General features: G+C 36.3%; 1 protein-coding gene and 1 long non-coding RNA gene across 4 annotated transcripts in view; one reads left to right on the forward strand and one right to left on the reverse strand.

Annotated features, from left to right (window-relative positions):
- The window catches only part of prkcba (protein kinase C, beta a), a 77,066-nt gene that overhangs the window by 39,076 nt on the left and 16,080 nt on the right, over positions 1-21,910 (forward strand). For both annotated transcript variants that reach the window (XM_005170844.6, NM_201029.1), the window contains 11 exon segments: positions 2,070-2,226; positions 2,300-2,434; positions 4,409-4,505; positions 5,439-5,585; positions 14,252-14,425; positions 14,508-14,599; positions 15,386-15,448; positions 17,165-17,303; positions 19,199-19,279; positions 19,846-19,953; positions 20,025-20,165. In XM_005170844.6, the coding sequence (XP_005170901.1) occupies positions 2,070-2,226; positions 2,300-2,434; positions 4,409-4,505; positions 5,439-5,585; positions 14,252-14,425; positions 14,508-14,599; positions 15,386-15,448; positions 17,165-17,303; positions 19,199-19,279; positions 19,846-19,953; positions 20,025-20,165 (1,334 nt within the window).
- Positions 8,076-11,582, reverse strand: LOC137489970 (uncharacterized). Of its 2 annotated transcripts, XR_012405437.1 has the most exons (6): positions 11,520-11,582; positions 11,161-11,226; positions 10,785-10,973; positions 10,368-10,525; positions 9,760-9,855; positions 8,076-9,023 (listed from the first exon to the last, which is right to left on the reverse strand). It is a non-coding gene; the product is annotated as an uncharacterized lncRNA (long non-coding RNA). The 2 variants fall into 2 exon arrangements; XR_011009318.2 differs by lacking the exon at positions 11,161-11,226.

The following is a 21,910-nucleotide window of genomic DNA, read 5'->3' on the forward strand; positions in this document are numbered from 1 at the left end:
TGCAAATCAGTAGAACAAATGAATTGAATGGAATCATTGCAATAATGGGGAAGTTAGCGTGCTTTTGGCTTCGCTTAAAATGATTTCTAGGTCACCATGTGGCAAATTTGACAAAAAAAACAAAACAAAACAAAAAGTCTACATTTGTACTAAAATTGTGAGGTATTTTATAAAATGTCTATTATTCAATGTAAAAAAAGGGGAGAAAAAGATCTGCAACAAAGTGTTCTAAACGAGTCTGTGTTTTTCTCAGCTCTTTTTTGCCTTGGGCAGAAAAACGGCATCCTCTGGAAACATGAGATCAATCTGCCAACGATCGCCCCACATCCCATTCACTCACACCCACACAGCCGCTCGCCATCCATCAGCTCTCCACTGCTGCGTTTAGAGAGCTGAAGTTTCGTACACTTCATTTATAGCAGCGGGTTATTCTTAAGTGTGAAAAGGAGAGCTGCAGAGCGCATGCCTAAAATAACTCCCAGGCCAAACAATGAACTTTCACAATCCCCTGGTAAATGCAAATTACATGACTGACAAACCAGCAACATGGTTCAAATATTTTTACACTGAACAGGTTGTCCGATAACACTCCAATCTACTACATGTTGAGATGAGATCAAAATTATTAGCTCTCCTGTGAATTTCTCTCTCTTTAATATTGATGTTTAACAGAGCAAGGAATTTTTCACAGTATGTCTGATAATATTTTTCCTTCTGGAGAAAGTTATTTGCTTCATTTTGACTAGAATAAAAGCAGTTTTTAATTTTTGTAAAACCATTTTAAGGTCAATATTATCAATCCCCTTAAGCAATATTTTTTTGATTGTCTACAGAACAAACCACCAATATACAATGATTTGCCTAACTTAACTCCCAATTAAGCTAATTAGCCTAGTTAAGCCTTTATCTAGAAAAATATCTAGTCAAACATTATATGCAGTCATGGTAAAGATTTAAAAAAATCAATTATTAGAAATTACTTATTAAAACTAACTATATTAATAAATGCGTTGCAAAAATCTTCTCTCCGTCAAACAGAAATTGGGGGGAAAACATACAGGGGGCTAATAATTCTGACTCATTATAGGCAACTGCATATGCCTATAGATTGCCATCTCAATGTTACAGGTTTTTAAATGGACAGTTCATACAAAAATGACAATTCTGTCATCATCCTTTACTTGTTTCATACCAGTTTGAGTTTATGTATCTTTTGTTCTGTTGAACACATTATTTTACACCATGTTGAAAACCTGTAACAATTGACTTAGTAATACCTTTTTCTACAATAGTAGAAAAGGGTATTGCTATGGAAGTCAGTGGTTACACGATTCCAACATTCTTTAATGTGTCTCTTTTTTTGTTTTCAAAACTGGCATGGAACAACCAGTTAAAGATAAGTACATTTTGGTTGAACTATCCACTTAAACTGCAGTGACCATTACTATCACGTTAGCATATGTGTGTAAACGGTAACACTTTACTATAAGGTTCATTAGTTAATGTTAATTAATGCATTTACTAATGTGCCCAAACATTGAACAATACATTTACTACAGTTTTTATTCATGGTAGATACTGCAGCAGTTGTTCATTGTTAGTTCATGTTAACTCACAGTGCATTAACTAATCTTAACAAGCATGTACTTGGATGCTTATAATGCATTAGTAAATGTTCAATTATGATTAATAAATGCTGTACAAGTGTTGTTCATGATTAGTTCATGTTAGTAAATGCATTAACTAATGAACCTTATTGTAAAGTGTTACCGTGTAAAAATATAGTAGGGCTAAACATTATATTGTTTCAGCATTGATATCGCGATGTGCGCATCCGCAAATTTCAAAGCGCAAAGATATGCAATGTCCAGTCTGAATTACAGTTGACCAGGAGCTACGGAATTGTATTTATATGGAAATATATGGTTTATGCAAAAAAAAAAAAAAAACACATTTCTAACTTAGTTTTGTATTTTTACATTTCAATGTAAAAACAAGATTATTTCACTTCCCCCACTGGCAGAAAATTTGTTTTGAAGTTTTGGAGTTCTCTTTTTTTTTTTCCCCAGTCAAGGAGGCTCGTAACTTGGTGCCAATGGATCCAAGCGGCTTGTCAGATCCATACGTGAAGCTCAAATTAATTCCAGACCCAAAGAGCGAGAGCAAGCAGAAGACCAAAACCATAAAGGGCTGCCTCAATCCGGTCTGGAACGAAGACTTCACCTTGTAAGTGAGAAATAAGTGAAAGTATGTACAGTGATGGATTTGGATGTAGACTGACATCATCCTGTGACCTCAGTGCCCTCAAAGACACGGATAAAGACAGGCGCCTGTATGTGGAGGTGTGGGATTGGGATCGGGGCACCAGGAATGACTACATGGGCTCCATGTCTTTTGGCATCTCTGAGCTGATGAACCAAAGTGTGGACGGATGGTAAGCACAGATACCACCACCCACACATGAAGCTTAGTGTAAAAGTTGAGTTTCTTGCTCATAGCCAACATCGACTCAATTTGGGCTTCCCCACATATACAGCTGATACATGCGAAGATATGAAGATGACTTTTCACCATGGCATGATTAAAACAGTCAACCGTTCAACTGTAAATATCTAAATAGATCTTGGTTTATAAGATCAGACTAATCTTTTAAAGTTTGTAAGCTTTCCATTCTGCAATTCTTATGCAAAAATATGTACAAGATGAAGAGAAAAACCTATTGTTTAAATCTACGGCCTTTAGTCCCAGGTTTAAATTCTGGATCATGCGCCACCCTGATACATGCAAAGATATGTAAATGATATTCATTTTATACATGTAAAATTCAAATATGAACTTGTATGTCATGTGTGCTGCACATTTGATTCGAAATATTAAAATATTATAGGTGTATGTTCAAATTAACAGATTAACATTATTATAATAAAAATATATATTAAAGTGACCAAGATTTCAAAATATATATTGCATATGTGTAAATTTATACACTACCTGACAAATGTCTTGTCATCCATCCCAGTTGTAAGAGCAACAAATAATAGCTTGACTTCTAGTTAGGGGTGGGCGGATCTATACCAACATTGGTATTGATATCGGATCGATAGTAGCCTTCCGAGATCGATACTTTTATTTAAATTCTAAATATTTAAATTTTATTTGAATATTTAAATATCTAATTTACGCTAAAGCACATTGCTCCAGTTTTATAAAAGAGCGAACATGTCTCTAAATACCCTGTGCTCCTTTTATATGTCGTATGCATCGTTGCTCCTACTTGCTCTGCTGTTATTAGTTGTCCTTTTGTCTTGTGACTCAGCAGCGCCAAAGGCCAAGCACTTTTGGCTGTTCTGAGACGACAGAAAAAGAGAAGTGCTGTTTACAGTTATTTTAATGCAGTAAATTAAAATATTGAAACTGTTATGTTTGTAGAAAGTCTATTCGATACCGTGGCACCACAAATCTACACAAACACATAAAACAAGACGAAAAAGACAACGCCGAGCTGCAAAACAGGAGAGAAGAGGAGGCAAATCCTCCAGACAGACCACCAGCAGTGCCAGCCCTGAGACAGAGGTCACTGGTTGAGTCTTTTCAGAGAGGCAATGAATATCTAAGTTGCTAGCTACACTGGTGAAATTAATATTTAAGTTATATAGGACATTCAGTATTAGTTAATCACAAAAAAAAAAAAAACAAAAAAAAAAACAACGATTACTTGGTCATAGTTGAACTTGTTACTTTTATGTATCAGTATTGGCGATACTACCCCTGTATTCACTTGGTATTGGATCAATACCAAATTTTGCAGTATTGCCCAGCCCTACTTCTAGTTGATCATTTGGAAAAGTGGCAAGATTTTTCTGAATCATCTGTTGAACTGCATCCCAATCATAAAAAATACTGCAGAAGACCTATTGGAACCCACATGGACCCAAGATTCTCTCAGTGATCAGTCAAGTTTGGTGAAGGAAAATTCATGGTTTGGGGTTGCATTCAGTATGGGGGCGTGCAAGAAATCTGCAGAGTTCTCATACTTCAGCCTCCACATCAAACTCCCAGAAAGCAAAGAAGGTCAAGGTGCTCCAGGATTGGCCAGCCCAGTCTCCAGAACCAAACATTATTGAGCATGTCTGGGGTAAGATGAAGGAGGAGGCATTGAAGATTAATCCAAAGGGTCTTGATGAACTCTGGGCGTCTTATTACTATGTTCCTAAAACTTGGATATGTGACAAGACCTTTTTGTTGTTGTTAGTGGAAAACAACTATTTGGTTGTTAGTAATAGTTGGTGATGACAATAGTTATGACTCTTCATCTATTTGTTTTGCAAATGGACGATCAGAAACAATCAAACAGCAATATTGTATAAGCTCAGTTTGAGTCTGTCATCTTAATCTGTTTGTATTGCAGGTTTAAGATTCTCGCTTGTGAGGAAGGGGTCTTTTTCAACGTTCCTGTTTATGTAGATGAAGAGGAGGGCAACAAGGAGCTGAGTAAGAGATTTGAGGTGAAAAATTGAATACATCAGTGCAGTGTATTTCTATGCACCTCATTATATTTAGATGCACAATATGAAAAATTGTAAGCGGTAACTATGGCCAGTCAGAATCTGCTGACATTTTTTGCTAATTCTGCTGACAATTTTGTACAAAAATCTGAGAATTTTTGCCAAGGGTGGGCAAAATCGGTTCTGGAGGGCCGGTGTCCTGCATAGTTTAGCTCCAGCTCTAATCAAAAACACCTGAACATGCCAAACAGTGTCTTCAAGATCACTAGAAATCTTTGAGCAGGTGTGTTTGATTAGAGTTGGAGGTAAACTGTGCAAGACACCAGCCCTCCAGGACCGAGTTTGCCCACCCCTGATTTATGCTGAACGATTTTGGGAGTATTGAGGGTAGAATTGGGATTGGGCCAAAAGGTGGTGAAAAACTACATTTAAAATGGTCAGAAATCTGAAGCTTAGATGTTATTTCAGATTGATTTCAAATTGAAGTTCTCGACCGGTTAAAACACCCAATTGTTTTTTGTTTTTACCAATAATTTTAGAATTTTATATAATAACTATGCGAGTATAAATTTTTTTTAAATATTACTCAGATTATTCTATGAACACACCCTAGATTTTTTAATATAGTTTTCAAGTTGAAAGTAGAAACTAGATTTTAGTTTATATGATTGCTTAAAGAATTCTGTACTGTTATTCAGTTTAATGTATACTTCCTTTAACTGTATGTATAAAATCTGCACTAATTTTAAAGTTACTTCGCATTTAAAGAAAGCATGACATAAGTACAATTATTGTGTACTTTTATTTAGTACAAAGACATGTTTATGTATACTTAGCATAAAATAAATGCATTTCTAAATGCATTTCTATATATGTATTTATTTTTTAGCTTTTCTGACAATATTCTGACATGTTTTTTTTTTAACTCTACAGAGAGCCAAGATTGGCCCGGGCACTAATAATACAGATGGCGCTTCAAAAAATGACCTCTCCAAATATGATGCCAATGGCAACCAAGACCGCATGAAGCTCGCAGACTTCAACTTCATCATGGTGCTCGGCAAAGGCAGCTTTGGCAAGGTATTAAGAAAGCATTCTCGTGGCTGAAGCTTATTTTTAAAAAGAAATGAATACTTAATTTCACAAAATTTGTCAAATGTGTTGCATAACATTTATGTTTCAACTGTTTTTAAACTCAGTAAAGGCTAAAAATCTTTTTAATCAACTCAATAGAACGATTTCTGCAGGATCATGTGACACTGAATATGTTAAAATGGAAAAATGTGATTATTAATTGTAATTTGTTTCACTGAATTTTTAAATTTTACCATTTTATTTGTCTTAATGTTGACATTGCATAGCATTCAAAATATTACGAAGATGTTTCCAAAAAGCTTATTTTGACTGTCTCCCAGCTTAAATCAGTACTCTATGTTTAGCATTTAATTATATTATTTACTATAGTAAGAAAATTGTTGTCTTCTTTCACAATACTATTTTATCTCATAGTAATACACTTATTTATCAGTAAATACTTGAATAAATCTTTTTAGAAAATCATCATCATCAAGTCCTTTTTTAATCAAATTTTATACAACTACTTTGAAGCTGGGTGGATGGATGGGGATGGATGGGGAGCGTCAGTCAGTGCACAGCCATTTCTGTCTAGAGATGTTCAATAGGGTTCAGGTCTGGACTCTGGCTGGGACTCATGTGAGTCTGAAATTTTAAAAGCGTCCATTTTCTGCTGACATTTGAGCGCTGTTGAGCTCGTTCTTAAACAGCGCTGATTTGCCATTGTGTTTACATGCTCAACAGAAATGACTATGATTGGGTGTGAAGATCATCAGTTGACTGAACTCACTGCTGTTTTCTGAGTGTGAACACAGATACAGGGACACTGGCGTGTTTTAAAGCTGCGAAGATCAGTCGGATAGTAGAGCTGTAATCGAGCCATAAAAGTAAGGCCCGAGTCCGATAGGTACATTTTGATTGACAGCTTTTTATAATAATAATAATAATAAACTTTATTTGTATAGCACTTTTCCAACATACATGCAACTCAAAGTGCCTCACAAACAAAAACAAAAGCATTAAAATAGACCACAAAAACTTATCACATATACTGAAATAAAAATTTACAGCCCGACATTATTCAAATTTGCACATGCACACAGCTCTTTTGCCTTTTTTTCAATAATGAGTCGTTTATACGTTTTAACATAATTTATTCATAACAAACTAAGGCTATCGAGCACTTGGAAGTTGGAACAAAGAAATAAAATAAGTCCTCTGTAACTCTGTAACAGTGTGTACACTGTATACATTATGCATTTATGGTTTAATTAATATTTATTTATAAGTTAATTTACTCACCAAGATTAGGCTACAGGTTTTTGTGGATGAACATTATTGAATTCACTGTAAATGGCTTTAGTGCAGTCCAGCGCTCACTGATGGTGCGTCCAGCAGCTCTAAACACCCTTTCCCAGCTGCTACTACAGGCCGAGATGCATAGTTCTGATCTGGCTAATTTTGCAAGTTTTGGCTAGATTTGTTTGTTCGTCTTCTACCAGCCAAGAACACTCATTTCATTTTCCATGGCAGCAGTTTCAATGTAGCGAGTGACCTCGTCATCTTCCCTGTCAGCTTGCTGTACATTGCTGTTTAGCGCTCTACCATAATAGGCAGTGCATGACTGACCGTCGAAATCCCTTGGTGGCTAAAATGACCGTTCTTTTTGAACTGGAGGCTGGCCTGACTGCAGTCAAAATTCGCTCTTTTTGACTTCTCCGTCATCATTTGTTTTACCTTTGCAGGGATGGATTTGTAACAAGGAACTGTAGTTCTGCTGAGTGACTAAAAAGTGATCAGCATGATGGTAAAAAACTGTACATTCTAGTCAAACCATTCCTCTGCAATCTACCAAAACTGAAAATAAGGACAATATTATTACACTGTAAAAAAAAAAAGTTGAGTAAACTTAAAATAATTAGGCAACCTATCACACATAGCTTTTTGAGTTAACTCAACAAACAGGGTTTGAAGACCAGTGAACTCAAAATATTTTGTTGAATTCTTTAGTTCTCTGAACAAAAAGTATCATGTTCACCCAACAAGATATTTTTGTTTGCTGAACAAAAAATATCATGTTCAACCAACAGGATATTTTTGTTTGCTGAACAAAAAATATCATGTTCATTCAACAAGACATTTTTGTTTGCTGAACAAAAAATATCATGTTAACCCAACAAGACATTTTTGTTTGCTGAACAAAAAATATCATGTTCAACCAACAAGATATTTTTGTTTGCTGAACAAAAAATATCATGTTCAACCAACAGGATATTTTTGTTTGCTGAACAAAAAATATCATGTTCACCCAACAAGATATTTTTGTTTGCTGAACAAAAATTTTCACGTTTATTCAACAAGATCTTTTGTTTACTGAACAAAAATGATTATGTTTACCCAACAAGATTTTTTTAGTTTACTGAACAAAATAAAACAAACTGATTCATTATGCATTTACTATTAATTTTTAGGATTCAAATTAAATACACAAGAATAGTCAATTCACTTTTTTTTATTTTTAACTGTGTTCAAATCACAATCCAAAACATTTGCATACAAAATCAGCATTTGACATTAGCCGTGTTCAGCATTGGGCTAGTTTGTACACAACTAGTACTGAATGTTTCCAGATTTGAAAAGATTGTACACTGCCTCAACATAAAATAACTGGCAACCTTACTAAAACCAAGCTATTAGTGTGTCTAAACACTCAAACCAGGTGAATATGCAATCATCTAATCAGAGTAAACCCTAAAAGCCACTCCATTCATACAGTCTTTAAAGTGTACTGCACTTTTGTCAACAAAGTACATAAAGTCCAAAAACAGACCTCAAAACATTGAAACAGTGGCACATTAGGAAGTGGTCACGGGTCAGTTGCCGTTACTGTGTGGAGTTTGAATGTTCTCCCTGCGTTCACGTGGGTTTCCTTTGGGTTCTCCGGTTTCCCCCACAGTCCAAAGACGTGTGGCACAGGTGAATTGGGTAGGCTAAAATTGTCCGTAGTGTATGTGTGAATGAGTGTGTATGGATGTTTTCCAGAGATGGGTTGCAGCCGGAAGGGCATACGCTGCGTAAAACAAGTTCATTGCGCTGTGGCGACCCCAGATTAATAAAGGGACTAAGCCGAAAAGAAAATGAATGAATGAATGAACTGAACTCTCGCAGATCATGTGCCACCAACCTCCATAAAACATGCTGAATCACTTAAAAAGTATATTTGAGTTCTTTTGGGTGTTCCATATTCAGTCTATACAAGAGGCTGAACAAGTAAGCGAAGGCTGCAGGCAGATGTGTGATATCCTGAAGTACTATGGCCTCCTCCAAGATTTTAGCGAGGTTCATCACATATTGCAGGGATGCAGAAGTGCCATTATCATCTTCCACCACAGTGAAGATTCCAATCCTTTAATCTCTGGTGCTGTGGTCTTCAGGGTCCGTGTCCTTATAGGAGATTAAGTAATGGGAAAATTAATTGATGTGTAATATTAATTACTACTTATTAATGTTATAACTATTATGCAAAGAAAATAAAAACATGTAATACTTTCGTACATACAAACAGTAACACTTTGAATAGTCTATAATATATAATAATTGAACAATATATTGACAACTTTTTAATATTTAGCAATTTTTTAAACTTTTATTTTACATAAAATTGCAAAGATTTACTTTTATTTGATACAGTTTCAATTGTGAAAGTTGTTTATTGTCCTGTTTAGAATATAACTGAGCCTTTAATTGTCATTCATAAGGGATTTATAAAGCATAAATAGTCCTCACTTTAGATTAGGTCACAACTGGATGAAGTTAAGCTCATAAAGCATATACTAACATACAAAGTAACTATTATTACATACCTTAATATTAGGATATTTAAATGTTAATTTGAATAGTTTATTAATCGTGTACTTAAGCATTCTGAATGATCTTAAAAACACCAACTATTCTTAAATAACTGGTTTGTAAATAATGCAATACTTAAATTAGTAATACAAATGAATCATTAAAGTTAAAAAAAATACAATCATTGAGCACTTCATGTAGAGTTATGCTTAACAGAAAATAAATTAACTATTCGCTAATACTAAATAAATTATTTATAGCGTGCAGCTATTAAAAGTGTTACCAAGCAGACTAATAAATGTAGAATAGGGTATGAAAATGGGTAACTTACCAGACATATCTTGAGAAAGCAAGCAGAATTTTTACGAAGAAAAATTGGCAATCCCTCAAGAGCTGCTCTTTCTCGATCGGTGACAATATCAGTGACCTAAAGGAAAGTCATTTACAAAGGGTGTTTTACAATCTTATTGTTTTGTAAGTAAAAATGTACTTAGTACATTTAAATGAGCATAGTATTTTATTCATGCTGTTGAAAAAACACATGGCTTTATTTTTAAAAAAGAATTTTGTGGTTTCCATACAATGGAATTTGATAATGGTTGTGTTGGCAAATTTAGAAAAATGTTTAGTTTCATGTGACAATTACTTTGAGTTAAAAACTACAGCTATTATTTTCTATTTTCCTCTTTGAATGTATTAATTTGAAATGGTCACTCAAAACAAGTGAAACATCTGTTATTTATCTTACTTCCATCTCACAATCAAAACACAACTTGACACAATTAAAATTAATGCAAAAGGGCTGGACAATTAAATTGTTGCAATTACGTTTTATTAGACTGTATTACCTGAGCATGAAATTCTTGACAGGACAAAATATGTTGCACATGTTAAAAACATCAGACGGGTGTATAAGAAAAAAAAAATCTTAATGAGTACCTGCTCATCCATCTTGTTTAAAGTTGTATCCATCTCTGGACCCATTGAATCCCTTCTTTTCTGTAGAGTTTCAGGAGAGGTGCTGTATATTTATCAAGTCACTCGATTAACTGTCTCAGGAGATCTACATTACAGATCTGAGAAAACTCTGTGCAGATCTACAATATACAAAAAAAACATACATATTAATTTTTACACATAATATATATATATATATATATATATATATATATATATATATATATATATATATATATATATATATATATATATATATGTAAATGTAAATATTTAAATGTTCAAATGCTGAATACAGATGTATTTTGAATTACCTATAATAATAATGTTGTTTGTTATTTTTAGCATTATCATTACTACCTTGAATGAAACCAAAGCAATTGCAATATAGTGACTTACCTCTTCCTTAAAGTCCAGGTTATCTCTCTCTAATTTCTTCCTGGCTAAATCTCAACAACTTCTTTTGGGCAAAGAGAAAAGGTTTCTTGCATCTGCTGGTGAATGACCGTCAAATTTCACTGATGATAACAAGTCTCACCTCCTCAAGGAAATCTTGCATTGAATTATGTCATTGTCAATATTTCAGTCCTTTTGAGCAAAAAGAAAGAAAAATATATATTTAGCCCTTTATATTTTTTATGTAAATAAAAGCTAGCTGACTGTTAAAGCAAGTTGGTCTGAATATGATAGACATTTAGTCGAGCTAACAAATCAAGCAATGAATTACATGAAAATCACACGATTTTCACACAAATTACACAGTTAAACACGTCACCGTTTGTTCCACTGGCTCTGGTTCGAAGGGAAAAAAGGTTATGATGTGCGCAATGCTGACAGCAATCTAGATAAACAGGACATGTTATATTTGACTTGGATACCTGATCTGGTATGTTATATGATACTCATTGTATTAATCGTGAGTTATTAAAGCAAATGACTCGATTGAAATCGCTATTTGTTTCAAATACATTCACTCTAAACTTTTATTGATGTAAATAGCCAAAACCAAGTGCACGAAACAAGTAACTCACGGCTAAATTATAACAAATAGTTCCGTATTAGGATACACGCGCACATCAAAGCCAACATATCAAATAATATAACGTTAGATGACAACAAAAAAGACATACATACCTATGATTTAGCAGAAACGTCGTTGGCCTGCTCTTAACTAGGGATGGCTGACGTGAAACTGATGTTTTGACAGTGTCGAGATCCCGAAGCGCAAGTGTTTCGAATCACTGCACCGAAGCATGATCCGAAGCACCCAAGTCACGTGACTAAAGTGTTTCGAAACACCTAGTCACGTGACTAAAGCGATTCAAAGCATCGATCAGCTTAGAAACGTTTCGAGACCTGGTGAATCCTAATTTGACTGCCAAGGTCTCCAAATTATCTCTGTCTCTAATGGCTTAGAGCACGGTGGGTTTGCTTATTGATTCTATGCTTAGCATGATGTTTTGGGTTCGAATCCCGACTTCGAAATCATGGTTTTATGTATTTTAATCATGTTTCTGTTTTGTGTAGCCTAAATAGGATACAGCTACAGTTACGCCCAGGCACGTGCACACATAGGGCTCAACCTGTGCAGTGCACATGCCCTTTTTAGTCTTGGATAGAAAGTGCCCTTCCAAAATGATCAAAAGTGCCCCCGCGACGCGGCACACCCTCGGTCCCGCCCTTCAGTAGGCGCGCGACAACATCGCTCTTCAGAACGCGCGCAACAACAACCAACCCCCCCCGCCCCCCCCCCCCCCCCCCCGTGCACTTTAGATGGTCTCTGCACGGCCCTGGTTACGCCATCAATTTAGCATCATTTTTGTAACACTGTAAAACATTAATAAATATTTTTACAGTATGGTTGGGTTTAGGGTTTGGGTAGACAGTAATAAAATACAATAAATGGGAAATTTAATGAATAATATAAATAATTCTTGATAACTTCAGGCCACCGTTTTTGATCTAGCAACAACCCTGTTTTAAGACAGAAACAAGACATATTTATTCACAAATTGTTTATTCGGATATCAGACCAATGTTGAAACAAAACGATACAAGAGCAAAGCATTACCAACTGGTATTAAAGCATTTTAAAACAACTGCTACTGATTGGCTTCGAAACCTACTACTCCTGCATGGATGTCTGACACCTTAACCACTGTACTATGTTACTTGAAGGATTCCACTTTCACAAAGTGGGGTTTAATCCCTCAATTTGTTCAATCGTTCTTTGCTGAAGCTGTTTCAGTGCAATATATATAAAAAATGACCACTAAATGTCACTGTAGAGTGAGGTTTCGAAACGTTTCGAAGCTTCGACACATTTGCTTCGACTGTTTCAGTGTTTCACGAAGCCTCGCTTTGCCCACCACTACTCTTAACCGCTCTATCACGGTCTCTCACATCATTAAACTGGTAAAATAGATCGGGCAGTCAGATGGGTAGCACATCGCACAAAAACATGTATACAATTATATACAATCGATTATGAAAACGATTGACACGTAGCTCCGCAGAAAGAAAGATGGTTCGTTTTGTCGCGCGCACGTGACAGGTACCCCCTGCAGTGAGCTATGGAAGTAAATTGCGCATGCGCCAGAAGCTTTTAAGGCGCATGCGCCAACAAGAAGGGCACGCATCAACGCAAAACTAAGAATTTTGTATTAGTTCAACGAAATATTTTAAGTTTTTCACATTGAAGCACCATATTTGTTGAACAAACTAACTATTATTTGTCAGCATTTCAAATGAAAATATTTAAATTCAGTTAACTTATTAATCTTTGTTCAGAGGACTTTTTGAAAGTTGGCGTTTTTACAGTGTAGCTACAAATGTGGGAGAGCGTTGATATTATGTGATTGTATTGTATTGCAATATGGAGCAATTAAGAGTTGATGCTGAATCAAAAGTAATTCACAAATACTTAAAAATGAAATGATGGTAATAATTCTCTATGGTTACAACTGAATTACATACAAAATAACTGTATAAAATGATAAAATATGAAATGATAAAAACATTTGATAACAATTGTACCCAGCTTAAATGTAAAATTAAAGTTACCAGAGGTAGAAGGAGAGATAAAGAGAGCAAGATAGTCTCCAGATGAGGAGAGGAGCAGAGCACCAGAGAAGCAGACCAGGGGGAAAAGGCAGACCAGTGGCAGAAAAGAAGCAGTGCAGTGTTTACCACCTATTTTGTCTCTTTCTTGACCATGTGATCAAAGCCGAAATACTGAGACATTCAAACTGACCAATCAAAATCTTCTTTGGTGAAAAAAGACAAAAGAAAAAAGATTTGATTACTTTCTCGTGCTAATCGAAATGCATCACATGACATTTATTGTGCAAGCCAAGCCCAGTCTAACATTATAAAAATTAAGCCCAAACTTGTCAGGTCTCGTTGGGTTCAGGCAAAGATTTTCAGCTCTAGCGGATAGCTCGTAAGTCAGATCATAGACAGACCTGCTGATCTTTGCGGATTTAAAACCGTGCAGTGTCCCTGTATCTGTGTTCACACTCAGTAAACAGCGGTAAGTTTGGTGAACTGATGACCTTCATGGCCAAACACAATCATTTCTGTTGAGCGCATAAACACAGTGGCAAATCAGAGGCATTTCATCAGTTGCTCAACAGTGCTCAAATGTTACCAGGAAAAGGGACATTTTTAAAAATTTCGGTACTGATTAGTGCCAAATTCCGCTATTGTGTCAACACTAGTTGGCGGTTCATTCTGCTATGGTGACCCCTGATAAATCAGGGACCAAGCCAAAGGAAAAGGAATGAATGAATATTTTTAAAATCAATATTCAGACTTCAGTAATGAATCCTAGCTTGAATGCCTGTATTGCTGTTTTCTTTCTTCAGGTGATGCTTGCGGAGCGTAAAGGTTCAGACGAGCTGTACGCAGTGAAGATCTTGAAGAAGGACGTGGTGATTCAGGATGATGATGTGGAGTGCACCATGGTGGAGAAGAGAGTTCTGGCTTTGTCTGGAAAACCACCGTTCCTCACGCATCTCCACTCCTGCTTTCAGACGATGGTACAACATCGCACAAATCTGCTTCACATGCACATGGAAATCACATCAAAATAACCCCACAGGATGGTGTTTTTGATTACAGGACCGTCTTTACTTCGTGATGGAGTATATCAGCGGTGGAGACCTGATGTTTCAGATACAACAAACGGGAAAGTTTAAGGAGCCCCTCGCTGTGTGTGTATTCACTCCCAAACACATCAAATGCCTATATGATGACACGGTTAAAGACATAAGAGGATTTAAATCGTATTTGTTATAATTATTTGTGAACCTGGAGCTCAAAATCAGTCATGAGTCTTCATTTTTGGAAATTAAAATAGCTGCATTATCTGGAAACTGAATAAATAAGCTTTCCTTTGATGTACTCTTGGTTCTAATTGGATAATATTTGGGAGAATATTGGTTAAGACAAAAATGTTTGAAAATCTGGAATCTGAAATTGTAAAAAATGTTCTCAGAAGTGCATATTAATAATCAAAATTGAGTTTTTATATTATTTTTACTTAATATAATGTTTTTGGCATAAAAGAAAAATCAGTATACAATGTACAGTGCATCCGGAAAGTATTTATAGCGCTTAACTTTTTCCACATTTTTTTTGTCACAGCCTTATTCCAAAATAGATTAAATTCATTTATTTGCTCCACACTCTACACACAGTACCCCATAATGACAATGTGAAAATAGACTTTTTAAAATTTTTGCATATTTATTAAAAATGAAAAACCTGAAAAATCACAATAAATCTATATTGCACCCATATTTTGATGCCTAATTTTCATAAAGTTTATTCAAAAGATGAATCCTGAAAATTGTATTAAATATGCTACAGTATTTGTGTATGTAAATACACTTTTGTTGATGTAATTTGATGCAGACACCATAATCTTAGCTTTATTTATGCAAGTCAGTAATTTAACTGATATAAAATGTAATTTTGTTGTTGTTGTTCACCATCAGGTTCTATGCTGGAGAGATTGCCATTGGCCTGTTCTTTCTTCATTCTAAGGGCATTATTTACAGGTGAATAGTTTATTTCTGACTTCCCTTATTATGACTTCTCATTGAGACATAACATCAATTCATCAATTAGAGGATTTAATATTGAGTTTAAATTATGTGCAGTTTTATTATACAAGCAGTTTTGTCAGCATTCCACTGGGGTGCATGTTTTGTGCTAGATGCTAGATATTTTTGTGTATATATACAGTTGAAGTCAGAACTATTAGCCACTCTTAAAATTTTTTTTCTTAATATTTCCTACATGATTTTTAACAGAGCAAGGAAATTGATAATATTTTTTCATCTATAGAAAGTCTTTTTTATTTCAGCTAGAATAAAAGCAGTTATTCATTTTTTAAAAACCATTTTAAGGACAAAATTATTAGCCCCTTTAAGCATTTTTTTCTTCGATAGTCTACAGCAGTGGCTCTCAAAGTGGGGGTCGGGATCCCCTGGGGGGGTCGCAGGACAATGTAGAGGGGGGGTCGCCTGGTGATTTCCAAAAAAATTATTTATTTTTAATAAACCATTAGAATTACTTTTTTTTATATCCATAACCTACTAAAGGAAAAAAATGTTGTTTATAGTTTCATACTATATAGTTACTATAGTAGCTTATAGTTACTATTTCTATTGGTTTGCGACCCCTGGGGTAATTACATAATATTATAGACACAGCAATAGCGTGAGTTTGCAGCAGATAGATTTTATGGCACCAGGTTAAACTTTCTGGGCTATTTACAGCACTGACATACATAAAAAAAATTAAACGAAGAATAGACTTGGGTCTATTGGAGTGTGTGCGGGCGAGGCAGTGGCGCAGTAGGTAGTGCTGTTGCCTCACAGCAAGAAGGTCGCTGGGTCGCTGGTTCGAACCTCGGCTCAGTTGTTGTTTCTGTGTGGAGTTTGCATGTTCTCCCTGCTTTCGCGTGGGTTTCCTCCAGGTGCTCCGGTTTCCCCCACAGTCCAAAGACAGGTACAGGTGAATTGGGTAGGCTAAATTGTCTTTAGTGTATGAGTGTGTGAATGTGTGTGTCGATGTTTCCCAGAGATGGGTTGTGGCTGGAAGGGCGTCCGCTGTGTAAAAAACTTGCTGGATAAGTTGGCGGTTCATTCGGCTGTGGCGATCCTGGATTAATAAAGGGACTAAGCCGACAAGAAAATGAATGAATGAATGGAGTGTGTGCACAATTGCATGCAAGGTTTCTGTATTTATAACCACCTCAGAGGATAATGGGGTCAGGAGTCACTGGCATTGTCATTTTGGGGGTCACGGGCTGAAATTTTGGGAACACCTGGTCTACAGAATAAACCATGGTTATACAATAACTTGCCTAATTACCCAAACCTGCCTAGTTAACCTAATTAACCCAGTTAAGCCTTTCATGTCACTTTAAGCTGTATAGAAGTGTCTTGAAAAATATCTAGTCAAATATTATTTACTGTCGTTATGGCAAAGATAAAATAAATCAGTTATTAGAGATGAGTTAATAAATTATTATGTTTAGAAATGTGTTGAAAAAATTTGCTCTTCGTTAAACAGAAATTGGGGAAAAAATTTCTGACTTCAACTGTATATATACTTTATTTTTTTATATTTATGAATACTACCTAAATAATGAAACTCAAAATGAAACCTAAGCCTTTATATGATTAGTATATGATTTTAAATAATGCATTTGAGAGCATATATTTACTGTGTGTTTGAGCTGTTCTTTGTTTTCTGGTTCTGTGTAGAGATCTGAAGCTGGATAATGTGATGTTGGACTCTGAAGGCCACATTAAGATTGCAGATTTTGGCATGTGCAAAGAGAACATGTTTGATAAAGACACAACAAAAACCTTCTGTGGCACTCCAGATTACATCGCCCCAGAGGTGTGTGTGTTGTATTTGGTTTTCATTACGTTGATTATTTATTATTAGTACCAGGATTTTTATTTATTTTTTTACCTTTGGGGTACATTGTTTTAGTTCCCATCCTGAAAACACCTCAGATACATGAATGAAGTATTTTGAAGATGTAAAACTGCAGAATGTTTCATTAGGTTTGTCATAATAATCAATATATCGACTTATCGTGCAATACTCGGAGATGACCTCAATATTTTTTGTTATTTAAAGTCATTTTACAGTGACATTTACATTCTATTTCAACTTGTCAAAGTTTATAATTGAACATTTCCCTAATAGAACACTAAATAGTCTATATAGTTACGACATTTACGTTTTTAACATCAAATTATAGAATATAAATAATGTTATTGCTAAGAATGATCCGTGTTCATGGCTATTTGCATTATTATGCTGTTATAAAATCATAATATAATTAGTGGCATAAAATGATAGTGATATTGCTTATTGCAACAATTTCTGTGACAATATATCGCATAACAAAAATCCTTATGATGAAAGCGCCTAGGTTTCATGAGTTAATAGGGATAAAAATCATGATGTCCTTATATAACATGAAAACCCATCATATGTTCATATCTCTGGTCAAGTATCGAGTGCTTAACAGGTTCGTACTTCTCAGTAATCCCTAGGTTTTCTGTTAAAATTAAAAAATCCTTGTCTTTTCATTGGTCGTGAGTAATATTAAAATTTGAGATACTGAATTTGGGGTTTTCATTAGCTGTAAGCCATAATCATCCAAATTAAAAGAAATAAACGCTTGATATATATTGGTCTGTGTGTAATGAAAATGTATTGACCTTACTCTTCAATGCGGAAGAGTGCTTGTTTTTGCGATTGTTTTAGGACATCCGATTCAGTTGTCTATGGGAGAAATGACTAGGAATAATAAACGGCAGAAAACGGTCAAACTACTTATTCTACAAACAAGTATTTGCATGCTTATACAGACAAAGTAGAATAATATAATAATTCAATATTAGTTTGCAACATCAAGCAGCAAAATAATTCGTTTTTAACTTCTAAAAATGAATGGAAGTGAGACCAGGGCTGCGTCCGAAACCGCATACTTCCATACTATACAGTACGCTAAAATCAGTATGTGAGCCGAGTAGTACATTCGAATTCATAGAATTCAAAAATCAGTATGCGAGAAGTACCCAGATGACGTACTACTTCCGTGGAGATTCTGAAGTGGGCATCCCATGCACACTGTGCTATCCCATGATGTCCCTCGAGAGAATTCATGAATGGTAGTGAAGCGACGTAACTGACGTAGGTAGGTCATGTGACCATGACAAAATGGCGGATGTAGTACATCTGAATTCCATTCATACTTCTTACATTCATACTGTATAGAACGTACTTTTTTAACAACCGAGTAGTACGTTTAAATTCAAATGCAGTACCTACTGAGTAGTAGGCAGTTTCGGACGCAGCCCGGAAGTCTCAAGCCAAAAATATTCAAATGGCTGCGCCCGCTTGTACATGGAGAATAAGGTGAATATGATGTAAGAGTTTCACTTTTTTAATTGAACTACTGAAATAAATCCACTTTTTGGTAACTTTGTAATTTGTTTGAGATGAGTGTGCAGTGTTTCTCAACCATGTTCTTGGAGGACCACCAATACTGCATGTTTTGGGTGTCTCCTTTGTCTGTCACACCCATTACAGGCCTTTCAGTCTCTGCTAATGAGCTGATGATCTGAATCAGGTGTGTTTGGTTAAGGAGAGACATTGAAAATATGCAGAGCAGGTGGTTCTCCAGGAACGTGGTTGAGAAACACTGCTGTAATGGATATTAAAGTGAGTCTATCTTATTGTCCATGAGATATTAAGTATGCTCTTCTGTCCTGCAGATCATTGCATATCAGCCGTATGGAAAGTCTGTGGATTGGTGGGCTTATGGAGTTCTCCTGTATGAAATGCTGGCAGGACAGGTAAACTGGATGTAAATTTGTACCACAGTACAAAAACATTTTGGTAGTTAATCTCATTGAGGGGTTTTCTTCCTGAGAAGTCTGCTTGTTTTCTATGGAATCTCATTTCATTCATTCATTCCTTTTCCTTCCGCTTAGTCTCTATTTCTGAGGTCACCACAGCGAAATGAACCGCCAATTATTCCAGCATATGTTTTATGCAGGGGATGCCCTTCCAGCTGCAACCCAGTTTTGGGAAACACCCATACACACTCATTCACACACATACACTACGGCCAATTCCGTTTCTTCAATACACCTATAGCGCATGTCTTTGGACTGTGGGGGAAACCGGATCACCCGGAGGAAACCCACGCTAATACGGGGGGAACATGCAAACTCAAATACTGTAGATCCGCTGTGTAAAACATATACTGGAATAGTTGGCGATTCATTCCGCTGGGGCGACCTCTAATAAATAAATGGACTAAGCTGAGGGAAAATGAATGAACAAAAGTTTGTGATCTGTGAAAGCTCATTTCTGCCATGGTATCAAGAAAATTCTAATATTTTGTTTTCCTCTTTAGCCTCCTTTTGATGGTGAGGATGAAGATGAGCTGTTCCAGTCCATCATGGAGCATCACGTGTCTTACCCCAAATCCATGTCCAAAGAAGCAGTCGCCATATGCAAGGGGGTACGAGTTGCACAAGCTTCATACACTCTTGTCTACTCTCGCACACACTAATAGAGCTTTTGTGTTTGCAGCTGATGACCAAGCATCCCGGTAAACGTCTGGGCTGTGGACTGGAGGGCGAACGGGACATTAAAGAGCATGCTTTCTTCCGTTTCGTGGACTGGGAAAGACTGCAAAACAAGGAAGTTCAACCTCCATACAAACCCAAATCTGTAAGTAAAAATGCAGCTACGTGTGTGTGTAAGTGTTTATCTGGTTACTGCACCACACACATCAATAAAAGCGCAGTGGTGTTGTTTTTGCACTTTCTCTAGTATATACACTTACCGGCCACTTTATTAGGTACATCTGTCCAACTGCTAGTTGACGCAAATATCTAATTAGCCAATCACATGGTAGCAACTCGATGTATTTAGGCATGTAAACATGGTCAAGACGACCTGCTGCAGTTTAAACTGTGCATCAGAAGAAAGATTATTTAAGTGACTTTGAATGTGGCATGGTTGTTGGTGGCAGAGGGGCTGGTCTGAGTATTTCAGAAACTGCAGATCTACTGGGATTCAGAGAGAATGGTCTGAAAATGAGAAAATATCCAGTGAGCAGCAGTTCTGTGGGTGCAAATGCATTACTGATGCCAGAGGTCAGAGGAGAATGGGCAGACTGTTTGGAGCTGATAGAAAGGCGACAGTAACTCAAATAACCACTCGTTACAACCCAAGGTATGAGGAAGAGAACTCTGAACGCACAACAAGACAACCTTGAGGTAGATTGGCTACAGCAGCAGATGACCACACCTGGTGCCACTCCTGTCAGCTAAGAACAGGAAACTGAGGCTACAATTCACACAGGCTCACCAAAATTGGACAATAGAAGATTGGAGAAACGTTGCCAGGTCTGATGAGTCTTCATTTCTGCTGCAACATTCGGATGGTGGGGACAGAATTAGACATCAGCAACATGAAAGCATGGATCCATCCTGCTTTGTATCAGCGGTTCAGGCTGCTGGGGGTGCAATGGTGTGGGGTATATTTTCTTGGCACAATTTGGGCTCATTAGTACCACTTGAGCATCGTGTAGACACCACAGCCTGCCTGAGTATTGTTGCTGACCATGTCCATCCCTTTATGACCACAGTGTACCCATCTTCTACTACCAGCAGAATAACAAGCCATGCCATAATGCACGAATCATCTCAGACTGGTTTACTGAATATGTCAATGAGTTCACTGTACTCAAGTGGCCTCCACAGTCACCAGATTTCAATCCAATAGAGCACCTTTGGGATGTGGTATAACTGGAGATTCGCATCATGGATGTGCTGCTGACAAATCTGCAGCAACTATGATGCTATCATGTCAATATGTTGCAAAATGTCTGAGGAATATTTCCAGTATCTTGTTGAATTTATGCCATGGAGGATTAAGGCAGTTTTGAAGGCAAAAGTGGGTTCAACTCCGTACTAGTAAAGTGTACCTAATAAAGTGGCCGTTGAGTGTATTTTACCTGCAGTGATGAAGCACATTTTGTTATTTACGGGGCTAATTTTCAGAGATGTTTTTGTGACAAAGGTGCCTGCTCAGGAAATAAAACAACTCTTCTTGCTCTGCTCTTAAACCACAAAAAATCATGTAAACACAGATGTGTGAAGTGAGGCAATGGTTTGCTTTCACATTCAGAGACACAAATACTATTGAAAAGGCTTTTTTTAAGTGTTGTTTGGTGCGGTCTCACCCTAAAATAAAAAGTTTCAGACATTAAAGCCACACCGGAAGGGTATAAATGGCACTTTTTTTTCATGTTCTGTTGAAATTCTTGATTCTGATTGGCTGGAAAGTGTGCAGTAAAATCATGTAATGCACAGGTTTTTCCAGTCAGTTTTGATCACAGTAGAAGTAACCCTAGCAACTAGTAGTGACCCTAGCAACCCAGTAACAGTTGCCAGAGCCCAATTCATGCG

The sequence above is a fragment of the Danio rerio genome, chromosome 1 (genome assembly GCF_049306965.1).
Source record: "Danio rerio strain Tuebingen ecotype United States chromosome 1, GRCz12tu, whole genome shotgun sequence".
Classification (NCBI taxonomy): domain Eukaryota; kingdom Metazoa; phylum Chordata; class Actinopteri; order Cypriniformes; family Danionidae; genus Danio; species Danio rerio.